At 44.1% G+C, this 14,376-nt stretch overlaps 1 protein-coding gene across 1 annotated transcript in view; it reads right to left on the bottom strand.

Moving 5' to 3' along the window:
- The window catches only part of SLX9 (SLX9 ribosome biogenesis factor), a 70,280-nt gene that overhangs the window by 12,585 nt on the left and 43,319 nt on the right, over window positions 1-14,376 (bottom strand). Inside the window, exons 3-4 of the mRNA XM_060783639.2 lie at window positions 8,839-8,907; window positions 401-554 (exon numbers count right to left, since the gene is read on the bottom strand). Of these exons, the coding sequence (XP_060639622.2) occupies window positions 401-554; window positions 8,839-8,907 (223 nt within the window). The remainder of the gene's footprint in view (window positions 1-400; window positions 555-8,838; window positions 8,908-14,376) is intronic.

Here is a 14,376-nt window from a genome sequence, read left to right as displayed (position 1 = left end):
CAAGGAGACCCTAATGATATATTCTTCTATTGACTTTGCTATGGTTTTATATTATCTGAATGTTTTTATGGTATTGTAATTATATTTTATGGTCTTGGTACCGACTGTAAACCACCCCGAGTCGCCTGTGGGCTGAGAGAAAGGGTATATAAATATAGTAAACAAACAAATAAACAAAAAAACAAACTGGAGTATATGGCGGTGAAGGAGGGGCCTGAGATAACGTAGAAGTCTGTAACCTTAGCATTCTCGCCATTTTCTTTTGTATAATGATTACACCTTCACTGATGAAGAAGCCAACAAAGCATGTTAGCTCAAAAAAATTATCACTACTTGTGAATTTAGGATTTTATCATATTTTACTGCATGGTCAACAAATATTTTCATATCCAATACTTACATCTTATGGTACTTCGGGAACTTGCGGACTGTCACCAGATCTGAGAGCTCAGGCAGGGCATCCATCAAGGGGTGCAGATCTCCAATAACTGGGGTGGCTTTTCGCTTTGCCTCAGCTTTTTGTTGTTGTTTTGCTACTTTAATGCCTTCTATTTCTAACAAAAGAGACAAACAACTGTTAGCAGACTGGAATTTTAAATGTTTGAAAGGATGACATATGGAGGAGAGAGAAGGCTGCTACTCTCTCCTCCATACAGCTACTCTCTCCTCCTTCCACACAGCCCTAAATCCCAGAAGATCACAGCAGAAAATCCCACAATATCTGCTTTGAACTGGGTTATCTGAGTCCACACTCAGATAATAATAATAATAATAATAATAATAATAATAATAATAATACTTTATTTATTACTTAGGCGATCCCTCGCTTTCTGAGGATGATTGTCTTCCAATATTCTTGTGGGTCCGTATGTGGCTGTGGAGCCCTATTCTTGCTCTGCATCTTCTTCTGCAGTGAGGGCATTGGTTTCCAGGTGGAAGGCGGTCTCGGCCGGGGTTGGCTTGACGCGCCTTCCTCTTGGCATGTTTCTCTTTTTCACCCTCCACTCGTGCCTCCTCAAATTCTGCAGCACTGCTGGTCACAGCTGACCTCCAGCTGGAGCGGTCAAGGGCCAGGGCTTCCCAGTTCTCAGTGTCTATGCCAGAGTTTTTAAAGTTGGCTTTGAGCCCATCTTTAAATCTCTTTTCCTGTCCTCCAACATTCCGTTTTCCGTTCTTGAGTTCGGAGTAGAGCAGCTGCTTTGGGAGATGGTGGTCGGGCATCCGGACAACATGGCCGGTCCAGCGGAGTTGGTGGCGAAGGACCATCGCTTCAATGCTGGTGGTCTTTGCTTCTTCCAGCACGCTGACGTTTGTCCGCTTGTCTTCCCAAGAGATTTGCAGGATTTTCCGGAGGCAGCGCTGATGGAATCGTTCCAGGAGTTGCATGTGACGTCTGTAGACAGTCCACGTCTCACAGGCATAGAGCAGGGTTGGGAGGACAATAGCTTTATAAACAAGCACCTTGGTATCCCTACGGATGTCCCGGTCCTCAAACACTCTCTGCTTCATTTGAAAAAATGCTGCGCTTGCAGAGCCCAGGCGGTGTTGTATTTCGGCGTCGATGTTGACTTTGGTGGAGAGGTGGCTGCCAAGGTAGCGGAAATGATCAACATTTTCTAATGTTACACCATTAAGCTGTATCACTGGCATTGGAGAGGGGATGGCTGGTGACTGCTGGAAAAGCACCTTGGTTTTTTCAATGTTCAATAACAAGCCGAGCTTCTCGTATGCTTCTGCAAAGGTGTTTAGAGTGGCTTGTAGATCTTCTTCTGAATGCGCACAGATGACGTTGTCATCAGCATACTGGAGATCTATGACAGAAGTTGTTGTGACCTTGGTTTTGGCTTTCAGTCTGCTGAGGTTGAATAGCTTGCCATCTGTCCGATAGATGATTTCCACTCTGGTGGGAAGCTTCCCATCAACAAGGTGAAGTATCATAGCGATGAAGATGGAGAATAAAGTTGGGGCAATAACACATCCCTGTTTGACACCTGATTCCACCTTAAATGGGTCACTTTGGGAGCCATTGCTGTCCAAGACTGTTGCCATTATGTCATCATGGAGGATCCGCAGGATGTTCACAAATTTGCTTGGGCACCCGATTTTTTGGAGGATGGTCCAGAGAGCACTGCGGTTCACTGTGTCGAATGCCTTTGCAAGGTCGATGAATGCCATGTACAGAGTTTGATTTTGTTCTCTGCATTTTTCTTGGAGTTGTCGTGCAGTGAAGATCATGTCCACGGTTCCTCTGGAGGGGCGGAAGCCGTTCTGGGATTCTGGGAGGGTGTCTTCTGAGAGGGGCAGAAGGCGGTTTGCAAGGATTCTTGCGAGGATTTTCCCAGCAGAGGTTAGAATGGAGATACCTCAATAGTTTCCGCAGTCTGTTCTTTCCCCTTTTTTGAAGAGGGTGATGATGGTGGCATCCTTGAAGTCTGCTGGGATTTTCTTGGTCACCCACACTTTTTCTATGAGCTGGTGGAGTTGGTGTGTCAGCTCGGGTCCTCCCTCTTTAAAGATTTCAGCAGGGATCCCATCCGGTCCGCTGGCTTTGTTATTCTTTTGTTGGCTGATGGCATTGCTGACTTCTTTCTTGGTCCATAAATGACCTTTGTGGCTTTGAAGAATCCCTGAGCATCATGAGTATCTGCCAGGTGTTGGATTTCTTCAGCCTTCTTTGTCCACCAGATGTTCTTGAGTTCTCTTGTCCTTCTTTGGACTTCAGCTTTTGCACTAGCGTAGATCTTTTTCTTAGCAGCACAGTTGATGTCTCTCTGCCATGTTTTCTTGTCAATTAGCTGTTGGATCTCGATGTCATTTTCGTCAAACCAATCTTGATGTTTCTTGGTTTGATATCCAATAGTTTCTTTGCAGGCTGTGATGATGGAGGTCTTCAGTTTGTTCCAATGTTCCTCAACATTTTCGGGGTGTTCTGTGAGTAGATGGTTATTGAGTGCTGTTTGGAGATGGGCTCGTCTGGAGGGCTCCTGAAGGGCTTGGGTGTTCATTTTGCGCCTTGTCTTTCTTCCTTGGAGCCTGCGCTTGGGGGCAATCTTGAGAGCCATCGTTGATCGGATTAGCCTGTGGTCGGTCCAGCAGTCGTCAGCACCTGTCATGGCTCTTGTGAGGAGCACCTCACGGAGGTCTCTGGCACGTGTGATTACATAGTCTAAGAGGTGCCAATGCTTTGACCGGGGGTGCTTCCATGATGTCTTGAACTTGTTTTTCTGGCGGAAGAGCGTGTTGGTGATGACAAGGTTGTGTTCGGCACATTTGGTGAGAAGCAGGATGCCGTTTGAGTTGCTGTTTCCAACCCCGTTTTTTTCCGATGGTCCCTGGCCACAGGTCGAAGTCTCGCCCGACTCTTGCATTGAAGTTCCCCAGGAGGATGATTTTGTCCTCCTTAGGTATCCCCGATAGGACGGTGTCCAGCTGACAGTAGAATTTCTCCTTGATGTCTTCATCAGCATCTAGTGTTGGTGCATAGGCACTTATGATGGTTGCCTGTTGGTTTTTGGCAAGATCGATTCGGAGGGTTGAGAGTCGTTCGTTGATGCCAGTGGGTGCTTCGGTCAGATGTTTCACCAGATCATTCCTGATAGCAAAGCCAACTCCGTGCAGTCTTTGGTCTTCTTCAGGCAGTCCCTTCCAGAAGAAGGTGTAGCCTCCTTTTTCTTCCTTCAGCTGTCCCTCTCCTGCTCTCCGGGTCTCTTGAAGGGCTGCTATGTCGATGTTAAAGCGTCCCAGCTCCCTTGCAATGATGGCAGTTCTGCGTTCAGGACGTTTGCTGTCACTGTTGTCCATCAGTGTTCGTACATTCCATGTACCGAAGTTCATATTTCTTTTTTGGCCGCAGGGTGGTGACCCCACTGGACGCGGCAGTCCAGTCAGGGATGAGAGAGGCAGACTATGTTTAGGGCACCTTTTCTAGCCCCCTCCCCATGTGGGGTGAGCAGAGTGGGTCCTCAATAGGGCTGCTCAGTTGCGGATACAGCTGCCGAACTACTCAAGTGCCTCGGACCTTGAGGTAGAACGACTGAGTCCGTACCCACCGCCCATGTGCTAGTCTGTGACTAGGGGCTTCCAGATTTCACAGTCCTGCCCCCGTTGCCACTCGCTGATCGCCATGGGACTTTTGTTGGTTTGTTTTTATTATCTTTGGAAGACGCCTGTGCATGGGTTTTTTTAATGTGTGGAGGTCAGTGCACAACTGATCAACACACAGTCTTCACAGAGTGAGGTTCCACTGGTGATGTAGTTTAACACAATGACCGTGGCTTCGCAGTCTGTTGCAGCCTTCTTCCGCCTTCGCAGCCGTTGTAACATGTGCCATATTATCCTCCGCCTGCTCCGCCGTTGAGGTCTTTGGGTCTTCGGACTGTGCTTGGTCTGGGACCTCCCCCGCAGCCACTCCCTTTTTAAAGAGCTAAAAAGTGGCCGTGGATCAAAAGCAGAGGAATTTCTTAACCCCCATTTGGTCTTACAAAGAAATGGGGTTCCAACTCCCTCACACTGCCTCTTTTCCTAGGGACAACATACCCAACATAGTCCTGGAGCAAAGCAACAAAGTTTTTTTTTTTTAAATGCTTTCCAAAGAAGCTGGTTTGAAGGTCCCCAAGGAAGCTGGCTTCAAGACTCCCACTCCTGGCTGAGTGTCCTTGCGTCCTCCCAGCATTTCCTAACTTGATCAAACATGGAAGGAAACCCTTCTTTATGCAACACGATTGTGGTGAAGTGTAAATTTTTAACTTGCAGTTATGTATAATTATAGATAGATGTTTTAAAGGGTAAGTATTTAAAGTTGCGTAACTAAGGGGGACGGTAGCCAGCTCAGCTCATGTTGAGCTGGGTTACCATGGAAACAGGGGCAGAGCCAACTGCCACTTGGCAGGGCAGCCATTTTAAAGCAGTTAGTCTGCAGTCTGCAGGGAGGCTAGTTCTGTTGTGTGTTAAGAACCAGTAACTTAGTCTAGTCTGTGAACTGTAGGAGTGGCTGGTTCTGTTGAGTAGTGAGAACCAGGAAGGTATTATGTAGTTTAAAAACTACAGGGAAAGGCTGATTCTACGGTAGTGAGAATTAGCAAGGTTTTGGCTTTTAGCCTGAGCAGTTTAAACAAGTCGAGTTGACTTATTTATATTAACAGTCAGTGAATGAGAGAAACCCAGTGAGAATCTCTATTGCAACAGAAACATCACAAAGAAAGAATAAGCTTGTAACTGAAATAATCTATTAAGGAAAGAAACACAGTTTGAAGAAAAATAAGTTTGAAACCTGTTTAGTGGAAGTAAGAGTCCTTTCCAGAGTTGTTTAAGGAATGTTATAACTGTAACCTTTGAAGATATGTGCCTCTAAGAGCAAGAAACATTGAAACCATCACGCTCCTTCTACATTTCAATAAACTTGTTACTGTTTTTCCTAAAGCCTTGTCTCTGATACAATTCCTTTCCAAGTTAAGTCACGCTACACAGAAGAAAGACCAAATCAATATTATTGGCTATAAGCTACGCTATCAATTTAATAAACCCTTACAAAGTGGTGGCTCCTTTACAAACGTTTACAAATTGGTGGCCTTATCACAAATTAGTGGCATCTTCTCGAATCAGTACAATGATAAACTCAAATATGTCTGTGTTTGCAAGCAGATAGCCATTTAGAAGTTTTATTGTTTTATTGTTCTGAGAATTATTTTACTGTCAAACATGGCTTACACACTAAGTAAGTAAATATTAGACATGGCACAGTAGATTATGTAGGAACTATTTAGCTCCAAGGAACACAGATAAGAGTCTATTAATTTTCAGGCTTATCATTCAAGCAGTTAATTAATATTATCCCGTCTTGTCAACTGGATTTCTTTTGCCCCCTAGATCTCTTCAGCCCCCAGTTATGCTCTTTGACATTTAGGTCCACAGCATCCTTGCTTCTTCCAGCTGACCTGTCATTGTTGTCTTTAACAGATACATATGAAAAATAATCATTGTATACAATCTATGTTGGAAGGGTTTTCTTGGCAAGAAGGTACTGGCCTCTGCACCACAGCACTTCTTTTTTTGGTCTGGTGCTATAAAACTATGTTACTCCAAGCTTGAAATTCTTTTCCTTGTAAAATCTGTTTAGGAGATGAGCCACTGGGCCTGTGTACATGCTTCTACTAACCGAGATTTAAATCATCGTCATGATGACGATGACTTTGGACTCACAATGATTTATTTTTGCTTGGAATGAAATATACCCTAAGTAACTGCTATTATGTAAGTAGGATAAAATTCAATTTTCATCTCTGCAAAGCTATCCAGTTATTACTTTGAAAACATTATGAGGTTTGTTTGTTTTTTGGACTTGTTGGGATTTGTAGATGAACAAATGGGCACTAGATGTTAATCAAGTTAAGCAGGTTTCAAAGCAAGTATTATTTTGGATCTGTTCCAGTCAAACATTAAGAGAATAAAATTCAGGGCTAAAATTATAGTAACTCAACATCTGCACTCATCTGCTTTTATTAAATGAACAGTGATTATCATGTACTTTCTGCACCAACGTGTTCTGTGGTCGTATCTACTGCTCAGGAGCTGTTTTGAATTGTAAATAGATTTAAAGATGCTGAATCATCATTGGATTTTGAAGAGGCAGCTTTCCTCTAGTCTATTCTTAACTTTCCTCCTGTGAAGCAAGGTCATTGTAACTGGTTTACCTCCATTTTCTTTTTCCTTTCCTTTTCTTTGTACTTTCTTTCTATGGCTGGATAGTTCACAATTTGCCACTAGACAGCACCATAGCCTCCAGAAGATCTCAAATGGTCCGATGGATACCTGCCTTTCCTCCTGATTCTGGAAGTTCCTCACTGGGTTGGTATAATGAGGAGGGAAATAAAAATAATCCCAGCGCTTGCCACCAATTATAGCGAAGAGGGTTATTTAATTAGATAATTTAATTAGTGAGATGCAGACTCTCAAATGATCTTCTGGTATTTGAAAGCCAAAAATCAAAAAGCTGATAGATAGAAAGCTGAGCACTTTCTTCCTGGCCGAAACAAACCCTATTTGAAAGCGCACTGGCACACACCCACTTAACAGTGCTGATAAGCCCTTGGCTTACTTGAGATAACTTGTGAAAGAGTGTGATGGTAATAGCCCTCAGGCTTGTGTTTCTGAGGTACCCTTTGAGTTAGTTCTCTAAAACATATGCTGCCACCATTAAATTCTTGACAACAGCTTAAAGCTGCTTTTGAAATCTTTAAGCACAGAGGCACACTTGAGTCAGATGTGATGAACCAGGAACAATAAAGTTTATTAATAAGAACAGGAAGAATGCAGGTACTAGCTTGGCTGTTTCAGAGATTTGTCTTAAAAGAGTAATGGTTACAAAAACAGTTCTGACTTCGCTATTTCAGAAACTCTTCTCTCTCCCTCCAAAAACAAGAATCCTGACAGGATAGTTTCTCTGACAGAAATTCTTCAGCAGCACAGATAGTCCTAATTTGGATCTATCTTGCTCCTACCCAGTTATCTTCCTAATAGCTGTAAGTCTTCACTAGCTACCCTGTTAGTAAACTCTGGTCAATCTCAAGCCTTTACTACTAACCCTCAACACCACTAATCTCCTAAGCACCCTCTCTCTTCAACACCCAAGTTCGAACTCCTTAGAAGAGTTTTTTCCTCTTCTAAGTTAGGCTCCGCCCACTCTAACTAAGCCAATCCCATTTCTCTCTCATTTCTCTCCAAAAGGCTGCTTTTACTAAACATGCCCTGGAAATGAGTGACAAAATGGATTCCCTCGGCACCTCCTTCTAAGATGGCTGCCGACTCCTTGGGCCTACTATTTTCCTAGGCCTATTCTAAGCCTAACTGGAAAGTAGATTCACTACAGTTGGCATGTTGAACAAACATTTTATCTCCTGTAACACATTTCTAATAAACTAAAAGTTTTTATATCTAAACCTTAATGTTTCTTTTTGAGTTAATATCCCTCCAAAGGAAAGAGCTATTTCTCACTCTTAAAACACAAAGGACTGGGACATTTTTGAGGCAGCTGTTGCTGTGTAAATATGTTACTTCTGGCAAACCTCTCCTTAATTCTACATTTGTATTGCCAGGGATGTTCATGCAAGTGTGCATGTCCTTGTGAAATGACAACAGAAGGGCAGTTAAAGTGTGCTTAAAAGGCACGTCACCCTCACTGTCTGACAATGAGCTTTGCATAAATTCCTGGGATGGAACAGGAAAGGTTCACAAGGCTCCCTAGAGACCAGTTGAAAAACTTGGGAATCCTAGAGCTGTTTTCTACTTCTCCCTCCCCCTCTGCCTACCTTCTTTCTTTTTTAACAACTAACTGTCCCCAGCCCTTCAGCCCCCACAACTGGAAAAGTTCAGCCAGTAAGTGGGAGGTTAGTGGAGGACAAGGGCAGACAACAGCTCTACGACCCCTCCCAAATTTCTCTGCCTGTCTCTACAAAATGTTCAGCATTTAGGTCCTGATTTACACATGAATAGGGTCCACATGACATTTAACCAGAGTTTCAGACACGGAAAGTGACTACTACTACAAATCTGGAAATGTCATCTTGTACATGGATCTTTAGGTGTTTTGGCAGAATCAGAGTGGCTCTGGTTTTGGCAGGAACACTCACCAGCCACCTGATTATATATACCTATGTATAATCACTTAGGCCAGCATGCCTTCATACACCAAAAAACGACTTCACAGTTGGTGAGCTTTGGTGAAAGTAACTGAGATTCAGATTTTCAGATCACCACATGGTCTGCTCTTAAATTAGACAATAATCCTGTAATGAATATCTTGGAGTCCTGTGTGGAAACAGGACACAGGAAAACAATACTTACTCTGCAGCCATCTGTCTTTTCGCAGCTTCATTTTTTCCTTCTTAGAGAGAAGTGTCTTTTCATCTCCATCTGAAATGTTAAGGAAAAAAAGAAAAACACATTTTAATGTGTTAATTTATATTATTTGTCTTCAAAATGTACAAAATAAAGGTTGATAAAGGAATAATTTTGATGAGGGGTATAATCTGAAACAACACAACTAAGTAAAACAGAAAACTGAGAACAATATTTGAATGACTTAGAAAGCAGTATGATTTGAGCATTCAGAAATCTAAAATTTTCCAAAGTTGCCCACATCAGTGCCTAAAACAGTGACACTTGTTTTCTGATGGTTCAATATACCCAATAAATAATAATAATAATAATAATAATAATAATAATAATAATAATAATAATGAACTTTATTTGTACCCCGCCACCATGTCCCCAATGGGGACTCGGAGCGGCTTACATGAGGCCAAGCTCAAACAACAAATACAATAAAAATAAAACCAAAACACAACCTAAAACATAAACGCTCTAGAAAACTGAACATTATTAAAAAATATTGTGTTCAGGCTATGCATATACATATGGATAAATTTCATGTCTAGACTTGGGTACCTCCTCCAAGATATTTCATTGTGTATATATACAAGTATTCCAAAATCCAAAATATGGAGCAATTCTAGTCCCACTCAACCTGTAATTCATCATTTACTTGATATAGATTTAAAGGTTTGTAGCAATCCTGAGCTGGATAAACCAATGGGCTGGAAATTACACTGCTTTTAAGAATAAAAATTATTGCGCAGCTAAATGAAGTGATGGTCAAAGCTCAGAGCCACATTCTTGCAAATACACTGACACACACACCAAATACCACATATGCTTGTCTGTGTAGATACATATACACAGCAATGTAATTATGCCTGTGGGTTAATATATATATATATATATATATATATATATATATTTGTGTGTGTGTGTGTGCTTCTTGCTATTTATTTATTTATTTATCTATCTATCTATCTATCGTGTCAGGAGCAACCAGACATTTTCTTGCTACTATTCATTTAAAATGCATCGCCAGGCAACATCAATAGGAGAAGTAGTGCCCCTTATCACAGACTCCTGTAAGGGTGCTGCATGTACCACCTTTGCCTATCTGACTTCATTCAGGACCAGAAAGTTCTGCTTCCTAGAGCAGGCATGGTCAAACTTTTGCCCTCTAGGTGTTTTGAACTTCAATTCCCACAATTCCTAACAGCCAGTAAGCTGTTAGTTGGGATTTCTGCAAGTTGAAGTTCAAAATGGCCGGAGGGCCGAAATTTAACCATCCCTGCCAGCCTCAGCACCACTTTCTTGCCAGAAAAATATCCAGCCAGTAGCAGCTTATTAGAGGAAGGCTATCTTGGCAGGAATGTTCTTGCAGGCAGGGTCAATGCCAATGGAAATCTCTCTAAGAGAAAGAGGGTGAACAATTGTGCATGTTGGTGGAAGAACTGCATTTTAGAATGTGACAGAGAGATGGAAGGACATGAGGATCAACCACTGTAATAGATGACAACAGAGAGTGATATGTAAAAGTGATATGTATACATAAAAAAAGAAGCAAGATCAATAGAAGGAAGGGTACAACATAGAATTTTCAAAGAAACCTACGTGATCTCTAGGAGTCTCTTTGGCCAATGCCAAGTTGTCGTAACAGCAGCTGGGCAGGCCTTAATAAGCAGGCTATTAGGATGACATACTTCTATGTCATCCTAATGTGTGTACATACTATTAAGCAAGACATAGGTTCACTATCAAGTACAATACTAAGGAGAGAGAAGGTTGCATGAGCTGATCATGATTTTGTCCAACTAGTTAGATGTCCCATCCTGACGCCTACCTGCTTTTAGTGTCTACATCTAAAGGTGGGTATTTAGGGTACCAGCCTCTCTTGCCAACCATTTCTCCTTATGGACTAGCTAGGGCAGTCTCAGGTATGGTGCTGGATCTCAGGTGAGGTACTATTGTATCACAACATGTGTATCTGTTAAATGATTTTAAGATATTTATTTATGTTTTATTTTATAGTTGGTTGTATTGTTACATGTATGGTTGATAGGGAGAAAAGCAGGATATAAATTAAGATTTATTATTATTATTTTACCGACACAAAAACATAGTATGTCACAGGAAACGACATCTATATGCTGGATTTCCTATCACAAAATCACGTTGAACACTTCCCAAGCATCTAGGACTATGTGATGTATTTTCGAATGATGTGGCAGATCCAAGTAAGGTGGCCTTTTGCAGTTGACAGATCATGATTTTGTCAATGTTTATTGTTTCCAAATGCCGGCTGAGATCTTTTGGCATGGCGCCCAGTGTGCCAATGACCACTGGGACCACCTGTACTGGTTTATGCCAAAGCTGAGTTTTTCCTGTTGTTTTTCCTCTGTGCGATTGTCACCCAGTATGGCGACATCAATAATCCATTTTTTTTTCTTTTTCACAATCATGATGTCTGGTGTATTGTGTTCCAAAACTTTGTCAGTCTGGATTCGAAAGTCCCACAGTATTTTTGCGTGTTCATTTTCCACTACCTCTGCAGGTTTATGATCCCACCAATTCTTTACTGCTGGCAGGTGATACTTGTGACATAAGTTCCAGTGAATCATTTGGGCCATGGAGTTGTGCCTCTGTTTGTAGTCCGTCTGTGTGATTTTCTTGCAACAGCTGAAGATATGATCCATGGTTTTATCAGCTTCCTTGCACAAAGATTTATTATTATTATTGTTACTACTACTACTACTACTACTACTAGACAGAATGAATATAAATATGGACTTCTTGTCTTGCAGGACTTCAAACATAACATGCTGCAAGGAGTGGTCTAACATTTTATGATTTCCGTTACAACCATGGGCCTTCTGTAATTAACATCTGGCACCACACATTCACAGGGCACATTCTGAATCTGTTTTATCTGTGGTTGGGATGCTGGCTACATAGATATCAAGAAACCTTCTAAAACATTATTGTGCACTAATGGAAGAGAAGTGGTATTTGCACTCGCTTGGACTTGCTGTAGGGATAAGAGATCAAACAATATGATCCATCTCAGAAAGTGGACATATTTGGGATTTTTCTTGTCAACTCCTGTTGAGTAGAATCAAATCAGTCATCTGGTTTTCAAAGGAGCTGAGACTCATAAAATGGGTCATGAAAGTAGCACGGTTGGAAAACTTGAAAGGGGCAGGGGAGAAAGTGGGCTGGAGCCTGTGAAGAGCAATGAGGAGGGGAGGGGGGATAGAGAAGACCAAAGCAACTGGCAAGAAAAAACGCCAACATTCCAAATAGCCGGTGAACTGGAGATTAAGACCTTGGTCATGAACTGCGGCACGGAGGAGGGGAGGTGTTCCACTAGCCGAGGGGCCCCCATAGAGGTCATGGTGGGAAGGAGGAGATGCGGGAAAAGGAGACCTCGAATTCGGCTAAATTCGGACCATTTATCCACATTAACAATTCCAAATCGGTCTCCTAAGGTAAATTGGTGTAACCAGGTGAGCGGACCCTCTGGACTGAAGGTGGTGCTGTCAACGGAAAAACGACCTGGATCCAGGACCTAATCCTGGACAAGCGGGCAGATCTGGCGTGCATCACGGAGACCTGGCTGGATGAAGCTGGAGTAAATCTGACCCAGCTTTGTCCGTGCAGCACCAACCGAGATCTGGAGGGCGGGGAGGCGGGGTCGCAGTGGTCTATAGGGATTCCATCCATCTGACCAGGTGCCCCATCCCGCAGACCACAAATTTTGAATGCGTCTACCTGAGGGTGGGTGACCGGGACAGAATAGGGATTCTGCTAGTGTACCGTCCACCTCGCTGCACTACAGTCTCCCTACCTGAGCTAGCGGGGGTGGTCTCGAGCCTGGCGTTGGAGTCTCAACAGCTCCTTGTGCTGGGAGACTTCAATATCCATGCCGAGGCGACCCTCACAGGTGCGGCTCAGGACTTCATGTCTGCCATGGCAACCATGGGGCTGTCTCAACAAATATCTGGCCCCACCCACTGTGCTGGACACACATTGGACTTGGTTTTCTGCCAGGGATGGGAACAGGGTGGCGGTGTGGAGGAGTTGTCCATCTCTCCGTTGCCATGGACCGACCACTTCCTGATCAGATTTAGGCTCACTGCGCCCCCTAACCTCTGCAAAGGTGGAGGACCCATTAAGATGGTCCGCCCCAGGAGGCTGATGGATCCGAATGGATTCCTGACGGCTCTTGGGGATTTTCCCGCCACCTCGGTAGGTGACCATGTCGAAGCCTTGGTCGCTCTCTGGAATGGGGAGATGGCCAGGGCTATTGACATGATTGCTCCGGAACGTCCCCTCTCAAATAGCCTAGCTAAACCAGCCCCTTGGTTTACTGAGGAGCTGGCAGTGATGAAGCGAAGGAAGAGGGAACTAGAGAGCGTGTGGCGCTCGGATCCGAGCGAGTCAAACCGAGCACGGTTTGTGTCCTTTCTTAGGGCATATGCCGCGGCAATAAAGGCCGCTAAGAAAACCTTCTTTGCGGCCACTATTGCGTCTGCAAAGAACCGTCCGGCGGAGTTGTTTCGGATTGTCAGAGGTCTTTTAACTCCCACCACTGCAGGCGGGAGCCCTGACAATTCGGTCGCGCGCTGTGAAGCATTTGCTCGGTTCTTTGCAGACAAAGTCGCCTTGATCCGTTCTGAGCTGGACGCCGCGTTAAATGCAGTCTCCGAGGATGTAACAAGAGCACCTGCTTGTCCTATTTTGATGGATTCTTTTCAGTTTGTGAAACCCGAGGATGTGGACAAGATACTTGGAGGAATGAGGCCCACCACGTCCATCCTAGACCCCTGCCCATCCTGGCTTCTGAGGGAGGCCAGAGGGGGATTGGCTGAGTGGGTAACAGTGGTGGTGAATGCCTCCCTTCGGGAAGGCAAGATTCCAGCGAGCCTAAAACAGGCTATTATAAAGCCGCTGTTGAAGAAACCATCACTGGACCCCACTAAATTGGACAACTTTCGGCCTGTTTCCAATCTCCCCTTCTTGGGCAAAGTCATGGAAAGCGTGGTGGCCTCACAACTCCAGGTATTCTTGAGAGACACGGATTATCTGGATCCGGCACAGTCTGGTTTCAGACCGGGACATGGTACCGAGACGGTCTTGGTCGCCTTAGTGGATGATCTGCGCCGGGAGCTAGACAGGGGGAGTGTGTCCCTGTTGGTGCTCCTGGACCTCTCAGCGGCCTTCGATACCGTCGACCACGGTATCCTTCTGGGGCGCCTTGCGGAAATGGGCCTTGGGGGCACTGCTTTGCAGTGGCTCCAGTCATTCCTGGAGGGCCGCACCCAGAAGGTGGTATTGGGGGACTCCTGTTCTACACCACAACCTTTGACTTGTGGGGTTCCACAGGGTTCCATACTGTCCCCCATGCTGTTTAATATCTACATGAAGCCGCTGGGTGAGATCATCCGGAGTTTCGGGGTGCGGTGTCATCTGTACGCAGATGATGTCCAACTCTGTCACTCCTTCCCA

The sequence above is a fragment of the Anolis sagrei genome, chromosome 1, assembly GCF_037176765.1.
Source record: "Anolis sagrei isolate rAnoSag1 chromosome 1, rAnoSag1.mat, whole genome shotgun sequence".
NCBI lineage: Eukaryota > Metazoa > Chordata > Lepidosauria > Squamata > Dactyloidae > Anolis > Anolis sagrei.
The sequence above is the reverse complement of the archived record's forward strand: the minus strand, read 5'-3'. Positions and strand labels throughout refer to the sequence as shown.